The sequence below is a fragment of the Nelumbo lutea genome, chromosome 1 (genome assembly GCF_056320005.1).
Source record: "Nelumbo lutea isolate HS-2025 chromosome 1, American lotus-T2T, whole genome shotgun sequence".
NCBI classification, from domain to species: domain Eukaryota; kingdom Viridiplantae; phylum Streptophyta; class Magnoliopsida; order Proteales; family Nelumbonaceae; genus Nelumbo; species Nelumbo lutea.
In genome coordinates, this window is record NC_142684.1 from 151,297,031 (window position 1) to 151,319,045 (window position 22,015).

Below are 22,015 nucleotides of genomic sequence, written 5' to 3' on the forward strand. Positions count from 1 at the left end.
CAAATGCTTGAGCAAAGTTTTCGAATGCAGAGCCCTTCACCACGTCTCTGTTGCAGGCAAGGTTTTTAAAACCGATCCAGAGAAAGAATCGGTCAGGGGTCCAGTTCCTGGGGCGAACGGTCCAATCATTCGAATTAAACAGTTGGCCTGTTCTGATAAAAAATAAAAATTAAAATAAAAAAAATAAAACAGTCAAAACCATTGAACGGTTCAACCACCCAGGTCAGTAGTTTGCTGACCAAATCAACATTTTTTTGCCAAAATCCGGTTTTGGTGAAAAACGAAACCGGTCACCTAACCTTCCTGGTTTTTCCGGTCCAACTGAACCATGGTTGCAGGGACGTGGAAAATAAACGCTTCCAAGTTCCAACATAGGACAATGTTGTATAAAATATCCTGTAAATATTATTAGTTGGCAAATTTATCAAAAAGAAAATATTATTAGTTGGCAGGAACTTGGCCCATTGTATATTTACAAACACATCAACTTCATCATATTTGTCTTTATAGGCACATACCATAGTTGATAGGCTTTAAACAAAACCCTTTACAGTGTAATCATCTCACACAAGCAAAGGATAATCAGTGATTGAGATGTTGCACTTGAAAGAACATTTGGCACCAAAAACAAGGAAAAACAGTGTAATCATCTCACACAAACATTGAGATGGTGCCTTTTTTCTCCGTCTGGTATCCATATATTCTATTGCAAACTTCGTCATATTTGGGGCTGACTTCAGAACGAAATATGATCTTGCAAAAGGAAAAACAGGAAATTCAGGAGCCATCCATCATGGTATCATTCTCATTTGCAGGGCTGCCACCTATATCAACCACCTTCTTCTCGTTCTGGCCAGCTCCAAATGTGAACTCATGAGGAGGAATACTCAAGGCTGGACGGTCAAAAATGGATGTCATAGCAGGCAAGTTGAAAGCAGGGACAGGAACTGGGTTGGTAGTCTTTGGGAAGCTGAAAGCAAATGATGGCGCCTCAGACAAGGAGAAAACTGGTAGGGTTGGAGCACTCTCAATTGATCCAAAGATCTTCCTTTCATAATCCTCCAACTGCTGGTATACAGCTACAATTCATGGGCAGAAATGTCAGAAACAAGGAATTGTGCACTATGGAAGGAGAATATTTAAGGTTGGAAGGTGATAGTCACCATACACCATAGAAATCATGCAAGATGGATGGAGGCTACTAATTGAAAATGTCCTACCACATGAAAAAAGAATCTAAACCATCTATCCTTTATGGTCTAACGGAAATTAAGTTAAACACAAAAAATAGACCATGAGAGTTCCATCAAAAGGTGGTCCCACAACCCTGCAAATACATGTATACTATCATGATGATCGGACACTAAGTAAAACCTCAGTGACCTATCAAAACTCCTACGACTTTCAATAGCATTTAAAGATATCACAGCACTCAATCAAACTGGTCTCCACACTATGTACGTAAGTATAAACATTGAGATCCAAAGTTGTGACAGCTGAATACCAAATTTTCTAATTGCTACTATATGAGAAACAGTAACATCTAACAGTCTCAAAATGTTGTTATATCGTTTACAGTAGGCAGCTATTTGCTCACATAATATACCATACAGAGATTGGAAGAATGAAAGACAACATTTTTTTTGTTGATAACAGTAAGAATCTTATTAGTTATGACAAAAAGAACTGAAAATTAACAAATAGTGCCACAAATCAAACTCACAATAGTCTAGCAGTTTCATTTTCTTAATGTCAGAAAACTAGGGATGCTTTACCAGGTAGTGCTGCTGCTTTCTAATCAAGAAAAAGTTGATGATTTGACTTTAATTGAACTTGTGTTTCGCATTTTCTACATTATTCTACAATGGTTCAGTGTGCTTCAAATTGATAAGTTCCATATTCCTCCTCTCATCTATTTTTACATCTTCTAACCTCCAAAATCAATTTGTAATCCCATATTTGGCAGCACTTCAGACACGAGTAGATTTCTTTCTTTCTTTTTTCAGTATCCAGACAAAAGTAGATTATAGAAAAGAAAGCAGTACATGTAGATAAGGATATGCAAACCTGATGTTAGATCAACAGATGGCCTCCGGTCTTTCACCCATTGGTAGCTTTGCGCAAGCCTCCATCCTTTACGCTTCATCAAGTATGCTATTACAATAGCTGGTGACCTGTGATAGACTGCATTATGACAATTCTGCCAAAAGCACTAAGTATTGAAGCTCACATCACCCAAGAACAGCAACAACTGACCTATTTTTCCCTGACATACAATGGACAAGAACACGAGCCTTGTCATTTTCACATTGCTCTGCACAAACAAAAGAGTTTTTAAGTAGAATATATGCAGATATATACTCTGCAAGAAAACCATATTAAACTCTGGTCTTGTAGGAATTAGGTGACAAGACTACGAATGCATGCACAATGCCACACAAGGGGGGTGAGGGGATTGGGAATAATAGTAACATTTTTATCTCATTTACCAATTAGAAAACCAAAACTGGCAAGGTTGTAAAGACTTTTAAGGGTTAATAACAGAAAATCAGATTGAGAAAATGAAAACATATAGAGGCAATAAGCAAATGGTAAACTCAGTGAAGAACCACAGATAAGATTCAAAAGCAGTGAACCTCATCATAGATAAAACCCAACATTTTTTAGAAAGAAATGGTGAACTGTATTGATGAAAAGGATATAATGATACAACAGGCCACCTGCTGGAGCTCCCAAAAACAAGAGAGTCCCACCCATCTGTAAGGATTGATATTCATTGTTCATACACCAAGAAACTTCTACTTGTTGCATCATATTAACATGTTTTTTCGAAGATTAGTGCACTGTATATTTGGTGCACATGTAACAAACAAGCACATGTGCATGAGCATACAAGCATGAGTGTATTTGTATTGCTCATAACAAAATAAATGAGAGAAGTGTTTTGTTTAGTGTATACAAATATCATTATGAAAGGACATGACTTCAAGTTTGGCATCCCTCTTAATCTGTTTCAAGACCCACCTCATATAGGTTGGAATAGGATTTCTGAGTTAGACCCTAGTCATGCTTAAATTGAGCACTTAGAGTTGGTTATCAATTTGGTAGAACAGCATGATGGCAGCTTGGTTCCTAGGTCTGGACAGAGTTTCCCCCATCCCAACCTTACCTATTCCTACCAGATGGACTGTCTGCCTAATCCAAACTGCATCAAATAGGGGATCAGCCAAGTTGCCACTATCACAGCCCATGTTAACCCTATAATGGATTTTCTTTGAGTGACATTGATCATCCATAATTTCTATGTTATTTAAAAAAATATCCAAAAGAGCTTACTTTGAAGAGGTGGCAAGGGTTTTGGGGCCCAACTGCCCCATGACCATGAATATATTGCTTTGGACAGGAAATATTTTATGTTGATAATATAGGGGTGTAAGCCCAGTTCAACCATTGGGCTTGGGCCTAGTTAAAATATAATTACTGCTAAACCAAACCCAACTCAAGTTGCACCGCTAATAATATCGCTAGCCAAGAAAACTTTAAATGACAATAATAGCCTCCTGTGAGCAATAAGACTATCAAATCCTTCACAAATTTTAATTTTCTACAAGTATCAATTTGAATAGAACTTACGGAGCAGACTCCTTTAGAAGCACTAAGTAATTTCATTAAGGATAAAAGAAGGAAAAGCTGGCAGCCCAAAACAAATAATTTTGCTTTTAAAAACAGTATATATACACTAGAGTAGGTAATACTTTTACATGTGTATAAAAACAAAAATAGAGAACAAATTTATAATATTAACAATGATGATAATAATTGATAACTTGTTAATAATAAGAAGAATGTGACAAATAACAACAACACTAATAATAATTATTAACAAGTTACATACTCTATTAGAAAATAATGAAAGAAACTAAATAACTAGAGACAAGCTCATATCCAAAAGTGAAGGCCAATACTACAAATTGAATTAAATATGAGAATAGTAGATTAGATAGGAATATCTTAGAACAAACCTTATGAAACTGCATCAAGCATGGTGAAAACTGGTTAGTTAGTTCAGATGTAGTAAGTTTACCAAAATAAAGTAATTTTTCATGTGGCAAATAATGTTGCATGGATATGGACATGAGAGGACTTGTGGACATGTCAAAGTACAAGTATACATTATTGAAAAACACAATATTTTGTTGAATTTCATCATTATAGTCCTATAGGAAAAGTTTTCAAAAGCTTATCTTTGCTACTTAGTAACATTTTGTAGGAAAAAAATAACATCCAATCTGTCCCTCAATATAATCCATGGAATATATGTGAAAATTCAGAAGGGTTTCTTATGGGAAGGTGTGGGAGGGGTGGGGGCAAGAAGTTTCATTTGGTCAAATGGGAAAAGGTGTGTAGGCCTGAGGAAAGGGGAGGGTTGGGTTTTAAATGGGTGAAGGTTTTCAATAAGCAATTGATAGGTAAGTGGTTGTGGAGATTTGGATTGGGGAGAGAGGAAAATTCATTATAGAGGATAAGAGACTGAAGATCTGGTTCAGATCTTAGATCAGGTGGTGTTGGATCCCTTTGAGAGGGATAAGAGACTGTGGACCCTAACTCCCTCTGGAACCTTCTCTTGTGCCTCTTTCTTCAAGTCCTTACTGCCTTCATCCAGTCCATTTGCACAAAACTTTCCAGTTAAGGATGTTTGGGGTGAGCCGATTCCTCCAAGGATTGGAGCCTTTTGTTGGGAAGCCTTCCTCAGAAGATGTAATACATGTGACGTACTCCAAAGAAGGCATTTTTGGTGCCTGTCTCTGAATTGGTGCATTCTTTGCAAGGCTAATAGTGAAAGCTCCTACCACTTATTAGTTTCTTGCCCCTTTGCTACTGATCTTTGGGAATGGTTTCTTTCCTCTTTTGGTTGCAAGTGGACCCCACCTCCAAACATTCAAGGTTTGTTTAGCCCCCCATTCTTTGGTTGGCCAAACAAAAGGGGAAGGATAATGTGGAGATGTGTGCAGGTTGCCGTTTGTTGGACTCTTTGGGAGGAAAGGAACACCAGAATTTTCTCTGAAATTGAAAGAAGTAAAGAACGCCTTATTGAAGTAGTAGTATCAGTGAGGGTGGTGCATTGGCTAAAATCCTTGGACCTGTTTGTTGATATTTCTACGGATATGTTGCTGAATAGCTGGCTGGAGGTGGCAAATTCTGCTCCTACTCGTTCTTTAGTTTGTCCTGTGTGGTCACCACCAGGAAGTGGACTTATAAAGCTAAACTTCGATGGAAGTAGTGAAGGAAATCCAGGTCCATCAGGTGTAGGAGAGGTTTTCAGAGATGAGGATGGGAAGGTGTTCACTTTGTATTCAGGTTCCATTGGATTTGGAGACTCTCAAATCTGAGGTCTATGCAGTACTGGAGGGTATAAGGAAGTCTAAGGAACTGAATATACAAAAGTTAGTCAATGAAGGGGACTCAAAGCTGGTCTTAAGTTGGTTACAAGAAGGTAGTGGACTTTGGAAATATGCTAATGAGAGGAGGGAGATTAAGTGGCTAACTAGAGGACTGGAAGTCAAGTTTCAGTGGGTCAAGAGAACAGCAAATGCATTTGCTGATGCTTTGGCAAAGCAGGGGGTGGGAAAGGATCAAATGTTTTGGGCTGTTCTGTAAATTTTTCATTTTTGTTATCTTCCCGGAGAGAGTTAAGATTGTTTCTCTCTCTTTGGAGCACTGTAACTAAATTCTTTTAATCTAATAAATTCCAGTTGTTGATCAAAAAAAAAAAATTCATTATAGAGGAGAGTGGTGGTGGAGAAATATGGGGTGGTGAGATTTGGGTGAGAATCAAGGGAGGTGAGTTCATTCTATGGGCTAAGTGTTTGGAAAGGGATTATGAAGTTTAATCAGGAATTTAGAAGCCTAACAAGCTTTTCAGTAGGGGATGGACCAAGAATCAGGTTTTGGGAAGATGATTGGTGGCGTGGGGTTGGAAAGTTGAGTGAGTTGTGTACAAGGTTGTATAGGCTGGCTGAAGGTGAATGGATAAATCCTGCTATTCATGCTGTTCAGTTCTTTGTAGGGAGTCTAGGGACCATTTATGCTCAAATCAAGCTGAAGGTGAATGGATAAATCCGGTTCCCCCTAGGGTTAAAGCCTTTCCAATGGATTGCAGCCATGGATAGCATCTTGACTATGGATCACTTGAACGTAGTGGCTTAAATATAGCTAATATATGCTTCCTATGCAAAGAACAAGAAGAAACTGTTTGCCATCTGTTTATTTCTTGTAAAACATCTGGATTCATATGGAACTTATTCACAGCTCTGTTTGGGGTAAGATACTTTCAGCCAAGGTTCCCTTCAGAGATTTTTTCATCATGGCCAAAGAAAATAGGAAGATAGAAAGAAAGGCTAATTTGGAGTTGCATTCCATTTGCAATATGCTGGAACATCTGGAATGAAAGAAACAGAAGAGTTTTAGAAGACAAAGCTAGGAATTTGGATAGGATGGTGGTGGCTGTTAGCGAATCTGTTGCAGAATGGGTCCTGTTATTACCAGAATTTAGACAAGTTAAAAAAGAGGACCTTGGGGAAGTTCTGGGGTTTCAAATTTGTAATCTGGATAATTTATTTGAACTTGTAGTTGGGCTGATTGTGATATTTTAGTTTGTATGCAGGTGTTTCCTTAACACCTGGCAGACTGTATCAATTTTTTTTTCTTTTTTTTTTTCTAATAGAACTTTATTTTTACTAAAAAAAAAAGTCTGAAGTGTGTCCAACAAAAACACTTCATTCATTTAGGAGAGTCCACATAACACTGATGGTAACTTGGTTTAGAGCTCAAAAAGAGTTTCTATAATCCTCTTCTCATCTTTTACGAGCATCCTTAAAATCTAGAAGTTTAGACAGCTCTTATCACTTGAGTAAATTCCAATACAAAGTTGTAATAAGGTGATGTGGATGGTGGGATTGAATACATGGCATATTCAGTGAAACCCCACCTAATTGATGACCTGGGTTTATTAATTAGTAATAAAAACCATTCTTTCATACATCCCCAAGTATAGGCTAGAACATTCTACCTGCCCCCTATTACTAAGCTTTCAGCTAGATTTTCCCTAAATGATCTGATTAAAAAAACTTTTTTCTCCATAATAATATATTATATGGGAGAAAAGAGAGAGAAAACCAATAGTGATAGTCCTGATTAGTAAGCAATTAGTTAAAGTCACAATTGTACCTCATTAACTGAATTTAGTTAATGAATGAATTAAAAGGTGGGGTATAAAGATCAACAGAACAAGTCATTGCTGCGTAGCCATCGAAGTTATACACTGGTGAAAGTTATTGACTTGTTCAAAGACTTTTCGATGGATGATATACTAAGGGGTTGGTCAGCAGTGGCAAATTCTTCAACCAAACAGTCTGTTTTTTAGCCTTACTGGACACCTGCAGCACAACAAAGGGTAAAATTAAATTTTGATGGAAGCTCCTTGGTTAATCCAGGACCCTCTAGAGTTGGGGAAGTTTTCAGGGATGGGGAGGGCAGACTGGTGGCACTATATTCTGGTCCCATAGGAGTGGGAGATTCTCTGAGAGCTAAAATTTTGGATCTACTACAAGGCCTGAGATTTGCCAAGCAATGGGGATTTCAGAACTTTGAGGTGGAGGGAGACTCTAAACTGTTAATAGGGTAGCTGCAGACGAAAAGATTGGGTGTATGGACTTTTAGACAGAAAATAAGGGAAATAATCTGCTTGGCAAGGGATGCTGGAGTAATCTTCAAAATTTCAAATGGGTAAGGAGGTCAGCCAACTCTGTGGCAGATAGTTTGGCCAAGCAAGGGACCTTCAGGGAAAACTTCTTTTGGGCTGTATTATAACTCTTGATGTTGATGGGGTCAACACTCATATTCTGAGTGGTTGATAGTGTATGTTGTTTAATTGCTATCTTTAATGAAAGTTACCATTTCCAATAAAAAACTGAATTAAAATGTTGTATAGATCCACATCCAATGGCCAAGATTTGAAACTTCTACAAACCTCATTAGAAGCTTCACTAGAAATCAAAGGGGCCATTGCTTGGTATAGTTGTCAAATCTCAGGACAACAAATGTGAAAACATGGGTTGAAGACTTATTTTTTATACTTTGAATGTCATTTGATATGGTGCATGTGAATCTCCCGCCCCACACCCCCGGTAAGTAACCCCATTTGCTTTAGGACAAAGCAATGCATATAGACATCATATATACAATATATGATGCTCAGATTCTGATGGGTTTTGAGGTAGGCAGCTCAACAGAGGAAGAGAGGTACTCAGACACTGATATAGATGACACCAGTAGTCTCAGGAGTGTAGAGCCACCACAACCGAGGGATGTTTTCGATGAAAACAGCTCTTTTACCGAGATTCTTTTCATCAAAGGAGAAGATTTGGATTCTGTACAGGAAAAGCAGGAACTTTCTCAACCTCGTTCGCCCCAGAATGTGACAGTCAAAATAGCAACAATTATAGAAGAAAGTTAGGGCACACCTAACCCAAAAAATCCTCCCAGTTCTACAGAGCAGCTTAGTCCTGATAGCAACCCAGAGAAACAGGATTCGTTCTTGCTATGGCACACAAAGACACTGGTTGGGGAACAACAATCTAAGGGGGATTTGGATGCCATGGTTAACAGCGTGTTGATGGAACATGATACTCCTCTGCAGGCATCACAGGGCGAAGGATTGGCCCTAGATTCAACGCTTGAAGCTGGATTTTCCAACCTGTCCAGGTACGTCTGTCAATTCGATTTTGGTTACTGATATGGGTTCTCTGCCTGTAACAGGTATCCCAGTTTCTCAACAGGAAGAAACAGCTATTGGAGGGAAGGTGGTGAGAAGGGACTTTGTGTAGCCAAGGGGGGGAGAGCTTGACCTGAAAAAAGAAACAAGAGGACGGATTGGAGAGGATATGGGATCAAATTTGCACCCATCTTGAATTGTTCAAGCAGATAGAGGAGTTACGGGAAGGAAATCCAAATAAAGTGGAGGTCCAAAAAGGGGAACCTGAGAGGGGAGGCATTGAGGGGGGAGAGCTGTTATTAAAAAAATTTCAGGAAGAAGAAGTAGAAAGGATCTGGGGACAAATCAGTACCCTTCCTGACGATTATAAGAATGCAGAAGAACTTTGGGAGGAAAACCTAGCAAAGATTGAGGACCTGAGAAAACCCAGAGTGACAGCTAGAAAATCTGAGATAGGAAAAAACCAGAGGAAAAAGAAAAGATCAGAGGTAGAGAGAATTCTTTCAGACTTAGAGGGAGATATTGAATTCAGTGGAAGAGGGGAAAGAAGGAAGGTCTCTAAGTAGGGGACCATACATTTGAGTGGCTATCATTACATAGTTACCATGAAAATTATCAGTTATTTTGTGAGGGGATTAAGTAGTGCAAGGAAGAGAAGGTTGAACAAGGACCCTTTGGGAAGAGAAAAAACTAGACAATGTGATATTATAGGAGACTAAACTAGCAGAGTTTGACAAGAGATGGATTAGAATTTTTTGGAAGTCAAGAGGAAAAAGGTGGGTCTCTACACCTTCTTAGGGGGCGTCAGGGGGTATTGTAACTCTTTGGAGAGAGGATGTCAAGGAAGCAGTGGAGGAATTGTTATGGAACTTCTCGGTGTCAATTAAATTTAGAATGGTGGAGGATGGTTTCACTTGGGTGTTAACAAAAGTGTATGGACCAAACAACTACAGAGAGGGGAAAGAGTTCTAGGAAGAGTTATTTGGGATACAAGGACTATGGGAAGGTCCTTGGTGCTTGGGAGGGGACTTCAATGTAACCAAATTTACTAATGAATCAAATAACCCCCAACAGACTCGCACAACCAACATAAGGAATTTCAATGATTTCATTAATATCTGCAAATTGGAGAAGCTCCCCCTACTGCAAGCTCATTTCACCTGATCCAATTTTCAGGAAACCCCAATTTCCTCTAAGTTGGACAGATTTCTATTTAATGACCATTGCCGAATCGTACTTGGGCAGGAACTGTTTAGGTGTGGACCTCGATCCTTCAGATTTGAAAACATGTGGTTGACACATCTGGACTTTTAAAGAAAGTGGGAGAGTAGTGGAGTGAAGAGATGAGGGCGGTGAAGTGGAAAGGGGTAAAATTCCTTAAAACGTTGAAGAGCCTAAGAACAAAGTTAAATGAATGGAATAGGGACCAATTTGAGAGAATGGAGGAGTTAAAATCAGCTCTTTATCCCAAATAGAGGAACTAGATGAGAAGGAACCCCTTAGGAAAATGAGTGGACAAGAAAGATAATTAAGACGGAGATTGAAGGAGTTGGAAGAAATCCTTTTGCATGAGGAAATTTCTTGGAAGCAAAAATCTAGACACAAATGGATCAAGGAAGGTGATGGAAATACCAAATTCTTCCATGAATTTGCCAATGGGAGGAGGAAAAACCTGGTGACCAAACTTGAAGTGGATGGAATAAAATTGGACTCCCATGAAGAGATAGCCAACTGCTTTGTAAATCATTTCAAATCTATTCTCAGGAAGCCATAAGGAAGAAAACTCGAATTGACTGATGTGGAATGGCCAAACCTCTCTGAAGAAGACAAAGCTTGGTTGGAAAGGAATATTGAGGAGGAAATTCAGCAAGCAGTGTTTACCATGGAAAGATCTAAGGCACCAGGACCAGATGGGTTCACTACGACATTCTTTCAGGATTGTTGGAATATAATCAAAGAAGATTTGTATTTGCTTGAGGTCTTTAGAGAGTTTGGAGATAGTTTCATTATTAGTAGAGGAATCAATGCAACATTCTTAGTTTTGGTTCCAAAGAAGAAATAGGCCTTACATCCTAAAGATTTTAGACCAATTAGCCTAGTGACAAGTATCTACAAGATTTTGGCTAAGGTCTTGTCCTTGAGGATCAAAAAGGTGCTTCCCTCTCTCATTAGTCAAGCTCAAGGTGTCTTTGTTCAAGGAAGACAAATAATTGATTAAATCTTAATAGAAAATGAGTGTCTTGAGGAGATGAAAAGATTGGAAACTCAAGGTTTTGTTTGCAAATTGGATCTTGAAAAGGGCTACAATTTGGTAAATTGGAGCTTTCTATTAGAGGTGCTTCGAAAGTGCGGCTTTGGAGACAGATGGTGCAAATGGATAAATGGTTGCCTCTCCTCTTTCCATTATTCAGTTTTAATCAATGGGGGAGTGAATGATTTCTTCCCTACTTATAGGGGTTTAAGACAGGGAGATCCACTTGCCCCTTTCTTATTCATACTGATGTTTAGTAGGTTGTTATCGGAAGGGGATAGGGCTGGATCAATAAGAGGATGGAGAATAGGGAGAAATCAAATCCCTGTAACCCACCTTCAGTTTGTTGATGACATTATAATTTTTTGCGAAGGTTCTGAAGTGGTGAGAGTGCTGAATTTCATTCTTTGAGAGTGCTTCCAACTTAAAGGTCAATCTTGAAAAGAGTTGTGTGGTGGGACAAAACTTAGATCAAAGGGAGTTGGAGTCTATTGTTGTATGCTTAGACTGCTCCGCTTCTAAGTGGCCCTTGACCTACATAGGGCTTCCCCTATGTCCTAACCCATATGAGAGTCGTTTCTGGGACCCTGTGGTGGAAAAGTTCGAAAAAATGCTACTAGCTTGGAAAAAGAATTACATCTCATTAGGGGGAAGAATCACCTTAATCAGAGCTACTCTTGCTAATTTTCCTATTTACTTTCTATCCGTTTTTAGGATACCCTCTAGGGTAGCTATGAGGTTAGAAAAACTAATGAGGGACTTCTTGTGTGAGCTAGGAGATGAGAAAAAGAATCACTTGATCAGTTGGGTGGTAATCAACGTTGTAAGGAAGAAGGGGGATTAGGATTAGGGAACTTAATCAACAAAAATGAAGCTCTTTTAGGCAAATGGCTCTAGAGGTGGCCTATGGAAAGAAAGAGGCTCTAGCATGAAGTGGTGGCTAGTATCCATGGCTGTTCTAAAACAGGTTGGGATGCTGGGATATCTCAATGGGCTCGACTCACTACTCCTTGGAAGGAAATTTCTAGCATTCTCCCTAAATTCCTCAAGTTTGTAAGGTATGATGTTTGCTCAGGTAACTCTGTTCTTTTTTGGGAAAATGTTTAGGTGGGGAACCAACCTTTAAAAGATCTTTTTCCCTCTCTTTATACTATCTCCCTCTTCAAGGAGCCTATTTTGAGGTTTCTTCATCATCCAGTTCTCCCTTTGTCTCCTGCCTGGGATCTCAGGTTTCGTAGAGGCCTAAATGATGAGGAACTTATTTGTGTCTCTGAGCTTTTATTATTGTTGGATTCTGCTTGCTTGGAACCCCCTCAATCCAGATAAAGAGTTTGGACCCTGATGTCAAATGGCTCTTTTACTTGTGCTTCCTTTTTTAAGTCCCATTGCTCTTCTTCCCCTTGGGTTTTCCAAGTGAAAGAAATCTGGTCTAGGCCTATCCCACCCCCCCCCCCCAAAAAAAAAAATAATAATAAATAAATAAAAATAATTTCCTTTTGTTGGGAGAGTTATCATGGGAAGATTAATACTTTGGATAACCTGCAAAAGAAGAGACCTTATTTGTGTTTATCCCTAAACTGGTGTACAATGTGTAAAGTTTAGAATGAGGACTGTTACCATTTGCTGTTATCTTGTTCCTTTGTTGCAAATATTTGGACTTGGGCTTTCTCTTTATTTGGGTGCAAGTGGAAGTTGCTTTCTGAAGTAAAAATGCTCTTTGATCCGTCAACTTTTTAGTGGCCAACGAAGAGAGGAAAACTGATGTGGAAATGCATAAGAGCAGCTATGGTTTGGACTATTTGGGAAGAATGGAATGCCAGTATATTCCAAGGAAGGAAAAGAAAGGAGTCTTGAAGAAGTTAAGGAGTGTATTTTAACAAGATCCATCTTTTGGCTAAAGACTTCTAATTTGTTTTGAATTATTCCTTTGATGACATTCGAATAGGTTGGGTAATGGTGGCTTTTGTAGTCTCTAAGAAGAGTAGGACACGAGTAAGGTGGACACCCCCTCCAGAAGGGGTTGTAAAGCTGAACTTTGATGGTAGCAGACAAAGCAACCCAGAACCCTCAGGCATTGGAAGGGTTCTGAGGGACAAGATGGCAACATTATCTCTTTATTCTCAGGTCCAGTGGGAGTTGGAGATTCAACAAGGGCTGCAATTAGGGGTGCTCATGGTTCGGTTAACCGAACCGTGGGGCTTTTTTTGGAACTGAACCGGTACTACCAGTTTTCTAGTGGGAGTTGGAGATTCAACAAGGGCTGCAATTAGGGGTGCTCATGGTTCGGTTAACCGAACCGTGGGGCTATTTTGGAACTGAACCAGTACTACCGGTTTTTGGAAAACCGGTAACCAAAACCGAACCGAAGCCAGTCGGTTTTTTGGTTTTTTTATTTTTACAATATATATTATAAAAATATAAATAAATAAATATAAAATATTATACTTTAAATAATAAATAATATATCATATATTATAAATATATATTTATAATATATAATGCATATTTATTAAATTATAATATATTAAAAATACAAAATATATAATATACATAAATATATGTATATATAATATACATAAATAGATGTATATAAAATATATAGAAATATATGTATACCAGTTGGTTCGGTTAACCGCCGCTTTTTTGTATTGGTTAACTGAAACTGAACCGGTACCTTCGATTTTTTAAAAACACCGAACCGACAGGTTTGGTTAACCGGTTTTTCAGTTCGGTTTCGGTCGGTTCGGTTTTTTTTTTCTCACCCCTAGCTGAAATGCTTGCAGCTGTACAAGGCCTACAAATTGCTAACCAACTTGGGGTGCAGGACCTAGTAATAGAAGGTGACTCCAAGGTTGTAGTGGGCTGGTTGATGAATCTGATCAGTCCTGTTTGGGGCTAAAGATATCTCCTGAAAAAAGTGAGATGGGTCACAAGGAATATGTCAACCAATTTCCAGTGAATTGTAGATCAGCAAATGCTTTGGCAAACTCTCTGGCCAAACAAGGGGTTTCTCGGGCTTCTTTATATTGGGCTAATCTACAGTTTTATTCTGTTCTTGTTAAAATATGGGTCTGTAGTCACCCTAAAGGGGAGGTAGCACCTCGTGGCTCCTCCAAGGCTGTTTGTATTCTCTTTTGTTCTCTTTACTAAAACTACTTATTCATTCATCAAAAAAAAAATCAAGATAAGAAGACAAGTTCATTAAGACCTATTTCCAAAAGCTAAGCTTTTAAACCAAAGGCAAAGCAAAATCTAAATGGAAGGATAACCAATATATTGATATAATGCCATTAGGAGTAGGAGATAGTCGAGGAAGTTCTGAAGCAATATAATGTAGCTTTTAGTAACTTGTATAGATAATTATATTAACCAAAATAGCAGGCATCAATTTATAAGTCTAAGGAACTAAGTAAAATATATATTTTAAGGATTTGATATCAAAGATACAGGGAACAAATGAATATGAATTCTTGCAGTATAACTCATAATAGGGTACCCACCAAAAAACTCATAATTGGGTGCAATAGTGGCCACACCTATCTTGATCATAACAACATAGCTTCTTCCAATCAACAAAAAATAGGACACATAAAGATTTAAATGTTTGAAATCAAAAGAAACCCAGATATGGGCACACTAAAATTGATATAACACTCACTACAATGACTGAAGGAGTAGTAAGGAGTTAGGACTAATCAATGACAACCTACAAATACCACAGGAAAAGTTCACAATTTCAATTTGAATGGAAATTTCATTCCTAGAGAAATATATATTATGGTATCCTAGAAAATATTAATATAAACATGATTAAAACTACAAAAACGACAATACATAATGAGTTCACAAGTCTAAGGAACAACATTACTCATCCATGGTGATAGGAGAGGTTGAGTTCATGTTTTTTCCAGGAAGAATCAAGCTTGTTTGGAAGAAGTGGCATAATATCTTCTTATTTTAGTTTATAGGAGAATCATTAGAGGCTTGTGTCAGAAAAAGTATTCCATGATTCACGTTGGTGGAATGCATAGATATGGAAATTTTGTTTGCCCATGGGTCCCAAGACATTAGCATGTGGAACCTATGGAGAGGCATACTTCAGGACTAGATGTTCTCAAAGATGAGTTGCACGGTTTTTTTTTAATAAAGTTAACTAATTTTATTAATGAAAGGAGAGGTAAGGAGCATTGTTTTGTGCTCAAAGATGAGTTGCACAATTTTGTTTGCCCATTACCTCTGTTTTGTCCGGAATTTGGTCCTGTTTGTGCTCAACCTGGTTGTTAAACCTAAGTGTGTGGGTGTGAACTGAGTGGAGCATTGTTTTGTGGAGTAAGGAGGGGTCCTAAGTTCGGTGTTTGGGACTGATTTACTGTGTGACCATGTCGACTGAGAATTCTGCTACTTCAGAGATTTCAGGGAGCCACAATGGAGTGAGTGGGGGAATGGACATGAGCTTTCCCATGGTTGTTATTCCCTTTGATGGTCTGAATTACCTTGAGTGGTCTAGGGGAATAAAACTCTACATCACTGCTAGGGGAAGAATAGGATACATCAATGGGAGAGTGAAGGAACCGAAGTATGGAAGTGCTGAGCATGATAGGTGGAACCAAGAGAACAGTAATGGTGATGTCTTGGCTCTTGGTTTCAATGCTGCCACAAGTAAGGAAGACTTTTATGTGGGCTAAAACCGCTTGTGAGATATGGGAACAAGCGAAGTCCACCTATTAAGAGCAGAGACACTATGCCAGGATATATTAACTACAAGCTGAATCCTCTACTTGCAAACAAGGGGAGAGGAGTCTCTCAATGTACTATTCTGATTAGACATCAATATGAAAGAACTTGATCACTATCAGAATGTGAATTTGAAGTGTGATGAAGATGCAAAGGCCTATAAGTCACTTGTATCTAAGCAACAAGTGTTTGCCTTCCTCCTAGGGCTGAATCCGTCATATGAGTCCATTAGGGTGCAGATCTTGGGTAGTAAAGACTTGCCATCAGTTCAGGAGGTGCATGCCTTGGTGCAATCAGAAGAAAGCAGAAGAAGTGTGATGAATGGTGTAGAAGGGGAGTCAGTTGCCCTAGCTGTCCGGGAAAATTCAGATACAAATGTCAAAGGTGGTTTTAAAAAGGGTGACACTTAGAAAAAATCAGATGATAAGAGCAAGCTTTGGTGCACTCACTGCCAGAAGACACGACACACGAAAGATACATGTTGGAATCTCCATGGAAAACCTAAATGGGCACAAGATTTGGGTAAGAAGTCAGCAGTTGATCAGAGCAAGAAACTAGGCCAGTAGAATCAAAAAAGGTATAACTCAGCTAATATGGCATCGACAGAGACTAGTCCTTCAGTAACTCAGGAAAGACATCCCAGTTCTGACCCTAAGGAAGATATTATCAACTCCTTCCGTGAACATTTGGAATTGTATGGTAGGACTCTCCGCCAGATGGATTGTGGGCCTACTCCTTCTACCTCGTTTGCGTCTACATCAGGTAATGCCACAGCCTTCCATGTGTCATCTCATACTACTGATTCTCCTTGGATTATTGACTCCGGAGCCTCAAATCACATGACCGGTAAGTCTAATTTGTTTTAGACATATAACCTTCTCTTCGGGAGAGATAAGGTAAGACTGGCTTATGGTTCTTTTTCTACCATAGCTAGCTGAGGCACCATACCTCTCCCACTTGGCCTTACTCTTCCTAATGTACTGCACGTTCCGAAATTACCTATTAATTTGTTGACCGTTAGTAGTCTGACTCACTCCTTGAACTGCTCAATCACTTTTTTTCCATCTTCATGTGTGTTTCAGGATTTGACCTCGGGGAAGATGATTGGTAGAGGAAGCATGGTGGATGGTCTCTATGTGTTGGAGAATAATGTTGGTCTAGTGCGACAGAGTCCACGAGTTCGTCAAGTGAGAGTCAAGCCTATTTATGGCATAGTCATTTAGGTCATCTTTCTTTTGAGTCGTTAAAAGTTATGTTTCCAAAGTTGTTTGAGTCCTTGTCAGTGAGTCAGTTACAGTGTCAAACTTGTCAGTTGAGTAAGCATTGTAGAAGTTCTTTACCCTTACAAAATAAAAGATTTGAATTTCCATTTCATATTGCTTATTCTGATGTTTGGGGCCCTGTTACTCTACCTACTGCGGCTGGCTATAAGTACTACATTACTTTGATTGATGATTATTCTAGATACACTTGGGTTTATCCTATGTAATCACGAGATGAAGTGCCACAAATTGTGAAAGATTTTCAACGCATGGTGTCCACTCAGTTCCAAACAGAAATCCATATCTTCCAGTCGAACAATGTGAAGGAATATTTCCATAGTAATCTCAAAAAGTTTTTTGCTTCGAGTGGGTCACTTCAGCGAAGCTCTTGTGCCAGGACACCCCAACAAAATGGTGTCGCTGAACGAAAGAACTGTCACCTTCTCGAAGTCGCTCGTGGTTTGTTGATTCATATGAACGTGCCAAAACAGTTCTGGATGGATGCAATCTTGTGTGTGGCATATATCATCAATCGCATACCCTCTCGGCTACTAGAGTATAAGGCCTCACATCAGCTCTTGTTCCTTACAGCCCCGCTGTCCACCATTCCGATGCGTGTTTTTGGGTGTCGTTGTTTTGTCCACAACCTATCCCCTACTTGTGGTAAGCTTGATCCTCGGGCTATTCCTTATGTTTTTCTTGGTTATCCTTAATCTCAAAAGGGGTATCGTTGCTATGGTCCCATTGCTCGCAAGTACTATGTTTCCATCGATGTCTCATTCTTTGAGAATCAACCTTTTTTCTCGGTTTCTCCTCAGGAGGAGAGTAGGGTTGAGGAGAAACAGGCGACGACTCAAATTCAACTACCTCCTTTACCTGATCCTCCATTCTGGGTTTTTCATCGTCGCCATAAGAGCCAACAAAGTTCAAGAGCCATGGAGCCTGACACTATGCAACCAACATCATCGGATTCACCCGAGGCAGATCCGTCTCATCAGCCAGGTACACTTGCTCCCATTGATATATCTGCTCCTTTAAATGTTGATTCACTTGTCACCAATGATCTTAATATTCCTATTGCTAGGAGGAAGGGTGTTAGGTCTTGTACCACTAATCATCCTATCTCTAATTTTGTGTCCTATGAGCATGTTTTGCCTTCGTATTGTGCCTTTCTCTCTTCTGTGGTGGCTAGATCTAGTGCTGAAGCAGAGTATAGAGTGATGGCTCATGGGGTTGCGGAAATCATGTGGATAAGAAATCTGTTAGGTGAATTGGGTTTCGCAATAAGCAATCCTGTCACTCTACTGTGACAATAAAGCTGCCATCAATATTGTTGCTAATCCAGTTCTGCATGACAGGACGAAACACATTGAAGTGGATAAGCATTTTATTAGAGAGAAACTTGAAAGTGGAGAAGTGTCTACACCATATGTCAGCTCAGAAGAACTTGCAGATATCTTCACCAAAGGTCTCCATCATGTGTGGCACAAAGATGTGTGACAAGTTGGGCATAATTGACATCTATGCTCCAACTTGATGGGGAGTGTTAAAATAATGTTAAAATAATTTAGTTGCTGATGTTAGGGCCTGTTTGGCTAATTAAAGTGTTTTTTACTTTGTTTTTTCTTTCTGTTATGTCTGTTATTGTACTTAGGGGCACAAGGGTCTTTTCCCTTGTTATTTCTTCCACCCTATATATATTAAAATAAAGGCTGGCGGCCTGTTACATTACAAAACCCTTCTTTCCTCCCTCCCCTCTTCTCTTCTCTTCTTCTCCTCTTCTCTTCTCTTCTCTTCCTCTTATTTCTGGCCGACCATACTGTCAAGAACTTCCAAGACACCAATTTTCTTTGAAATGAGGCATATAAAAGTGGAATTAACTCCTTTGTTGACCACCCCCGTGGAGTGGAATTCTTTAAAGACCTACAAAATACTCTCTTACTACTTCCCAACAGATCGGGAAACCATCGGGCCCAGGTGCTCTATCTCCATCCATATCAAAGACTGCTTCTCTTATTTCTTGCTCTTCAAATTCCCTTTCAAGCCAAATTCTCGTCTTCTGCTAGAGTTGGCCCTTCCCTGTCTCTTAAATTAAAACTCCTAGCCCTTTCCTTGGAGTAAAGAGATTTGAAATGGTTTAGAAAAGTTTCAGTGATATCTTATGCTTCTTCCACTTCCCTCTGGTCCACTTTAATTTTTGAGATGAGATTCTTTCTGCGCCTACCCGATGCATAGCTGTGGAAGAATTTTGTATTGTTGTCTCCTTCCTTTAACCATCTGACCCATGACCTTTGCCTCCAAAAGGTTTCTTCTTTTCGGATTACCTTTTCCCACAAACTCCTTAGAGTACCTCTCTTGCTTGTTCCTTCTCCGTCCATATCTCCTAATTGCTCTTTCTTATCTAACTCTTCCAGCTCCATGAGGATGGCACTTTTTTCTTCTATGAATGATTTGAACTCTTCTCTCCTCGAGGACTTCAGTTTTCTTTCTAGGAATTTCAGCTTTTGCAGCAATTTGTACCCTGCCCAGCCTTCCACTTTGCATTCCTTCCACCATAAAGCTACATTTTTCAGGAAATCTTTATGATGGGTCCACATCTTCTCCAGTCTGAATGGATGTTTACCTTTCAAAACCAGGTCTGTTCTCAAAAAACTGGAGGCCAGTGGTCTGAAGTGCAGCGAGGTCTAATTTCTTGGAGGAGATTTGGAAATTTTTCGGCCCAATCTGCGAAAACCAGAAACCTATCTAATCTGCAGCTTATTGGATTCTCTTGAAGGTTTGACCCAGTGAACTAACCATTATGGAGAGGAAGGTCGCAAAGGTTGTGCCTCAAGATAAAACTGGAGTCCTCTCATGCTTCTGGTTATTGATCTTCTGTTGGAATTTTCTTGAGGAAACCTTGTTACGTTAAAATCACCTCTTAGAACCCAAGGGATTTCGTCAAACTCATGAAGAGCATCCAATTCTTCCCAAAAGCTTTGTTTGTTTGAAGGTGCATTAAGTCCGTATACTCCAGTCAAAATCCAACTAAAACTGGAGTTGCACAGTTGGTATTGTCCAAATGTCTTTTCCAATAATAAATAATCTAACATATGCTCCTTGGGGGGAACACAACCCTTTCTGACTTGGGAATGTTATTGGGACAACCATGGGAATATCATCTTTTGTTTCCTGGACCCTAATGTTATGGTGATCTTAACTTCTCAAACTCTTGAGCAGATTTATGTTTGCTCAAGTTCACTTGCCATAGTAGTCAAAATCTTATGATTGATGATACGATTCATACACTAATCATCATAGTTGTCAAGGCGACACCTAGGCAACAAGGTGCCCTTGGGGGCTCGCTTCACCCAGTCACCAAGTAGTTTTGTATACTGTCTTATAAAATACTTTTGTATTGTTATTTTTTTAGATTATAATTATAAAATAGACATTTTTATAAATTTATAAAATTGACATTATTAAACAAAAAGATTCATTTTGTGTTTATAAACCAGTGTTTTAAAAGCGCAAGGGCCAGTTTGCGCTTGAGGTGAAAGGCAAGGTGCGTGCCTTTTTAAGAAAGGCAAAAAATTACAAAAAAAAAAAAGCTAAAAATTAAAAAAAAAAGTTAGAAAATTCCAAAAAAATGCCAAAGTTTTTTTTTAAATGCAAAAAATTTAAAAAATATTAAACATAATGTTAATAAAAATATAAACTTAAATTTGAAAATAAATGATTTAAAAAACCTATTATCTAAAATTAAAATACATAAACATAACATGTAAAGTGTATTCAAATGAAAATTTAAAAATAAAAGCAAACATATAAAGCATTTTCAAGCATGTAAAACCCACAATCTCTTTTTATCCCTAATTGCATTGCTTCAAGTAGTTAATGTGATGTAAAACATATTGCATTCTTGATTCTATGAGTCGCCATTGTAGCACAACCCTCGAGGCAAGCTCGAACAAGTCTATGTTAGGGTCTGAAATTCTTACTTCTCACATAAAAAATAATGATTTTACAACTTTCATTGCCTTCTAAAAAGATATTTTATTGCAATGAATGAATGAACAACATAAGCAAATAGGGGGTTCTCGAAGCTCCGGTGTGAGAAGTAAGAATTTCAGACCCTAACATAGACTTGTTCGGGCTTACCTCGAGGGGCATGGTCGGGGGTCCGGGGGCAGAGCCCCCAAACCAGTCATTAGACTCAAAAAAAAAAGCAAAAAGCGTAAAATTTTAAAAAGGTGCACGCCTGGGCTAAGGCGCAAGGCACATCAGGCGCACGCCTAAGCGCACCAGGCGCACGCCTTTTGAAAGAGGTGCGTCTAGGACCTGGGCGAGGTGCATACCCCAAAATGCGCCTCACCTGTGCGCCTAAGGCGCACCTTTTAAATCACTATTATAAACTAATATCTTTTTTATTATTTTCTTATTTGTTAGGGTTTATTCAACACAAACATTGCTAACTACTATCATCAAAAACTTCAAAATTTGAACCAATAAGGGAAGAACTTCAAAATTTTGTCTACTTCTTCCACCTTTTCTTTTCTTCTTTTCCTATAACAAAAAAGGGTTCAACCCTATATTTTTTGAATTTTCTTTTCTTTCTTCTTTTTCTTCTCATAAATATGTTGATTTTCTACACTTAAACATGAAGTTTATAATTTTCTTATGAAAATTATGGATAGCCAATAAGGAAAGATGGTTATGGAACCTAGGGAACTACCCTAGGATATGTGGTTGTTACTTAAAAAGATCCATCACGTAGACGACGCCTAGGCAACTAGGCAACAAGGCACCCCATATCACCTAGCCTCGCCTTGGTGCCTTGAAAACTATGTTAATCATGAATCCCAATGGTTACAATTCGTCTTATTTTCAATTTGATTCATGAATCTTATGAATTAACCAACTAGAGCTATTTGAATCAATTTCACCGAAACTTGGTTGTAATTTGCCATCTTTTTTAAGGGGCATTTGCTTTAAAACCCTTAGTAGAATAAGAAT

The 22,015-nt window shown here is 38.8% G+C and overlaps 1 protein-coding gene across 1 annotated transcript in view; it reads right to left on the bottom strand.

Moving 5' to 3' along the window:
- Positions 1 to 420: 420 nt before the first annotated feature.
- Positions 421 to 22,015, bottom strand: part of LOC148878378 (protein-tyrosine-phosphatase IBR5-like) — a 40,946-nt gene continuing 19,351 nt past the window's right edge. Inside the window, exons 3-5 of the mRNA XM_088953858.1 lie at positions 2,257 to 2,314; positions 2,068 to 2,174; positions 421 to 1,079 (exon numbers count right to left, since the gene is read on the bottom strand). Coding sequence (XP_088809984.1) covers positions 778 to 1,079; positions 2,068 to 2,174; positions 2,257 to 2,314 — 467 coding nt within the window. The 3' untranslated portion in view covers positions 421 to 777. The remainder of the gene's footprint in view (positions 1,080 to 2,067; positions 2,175 to 2,256; positions 2,315 to 22,015) is intronic.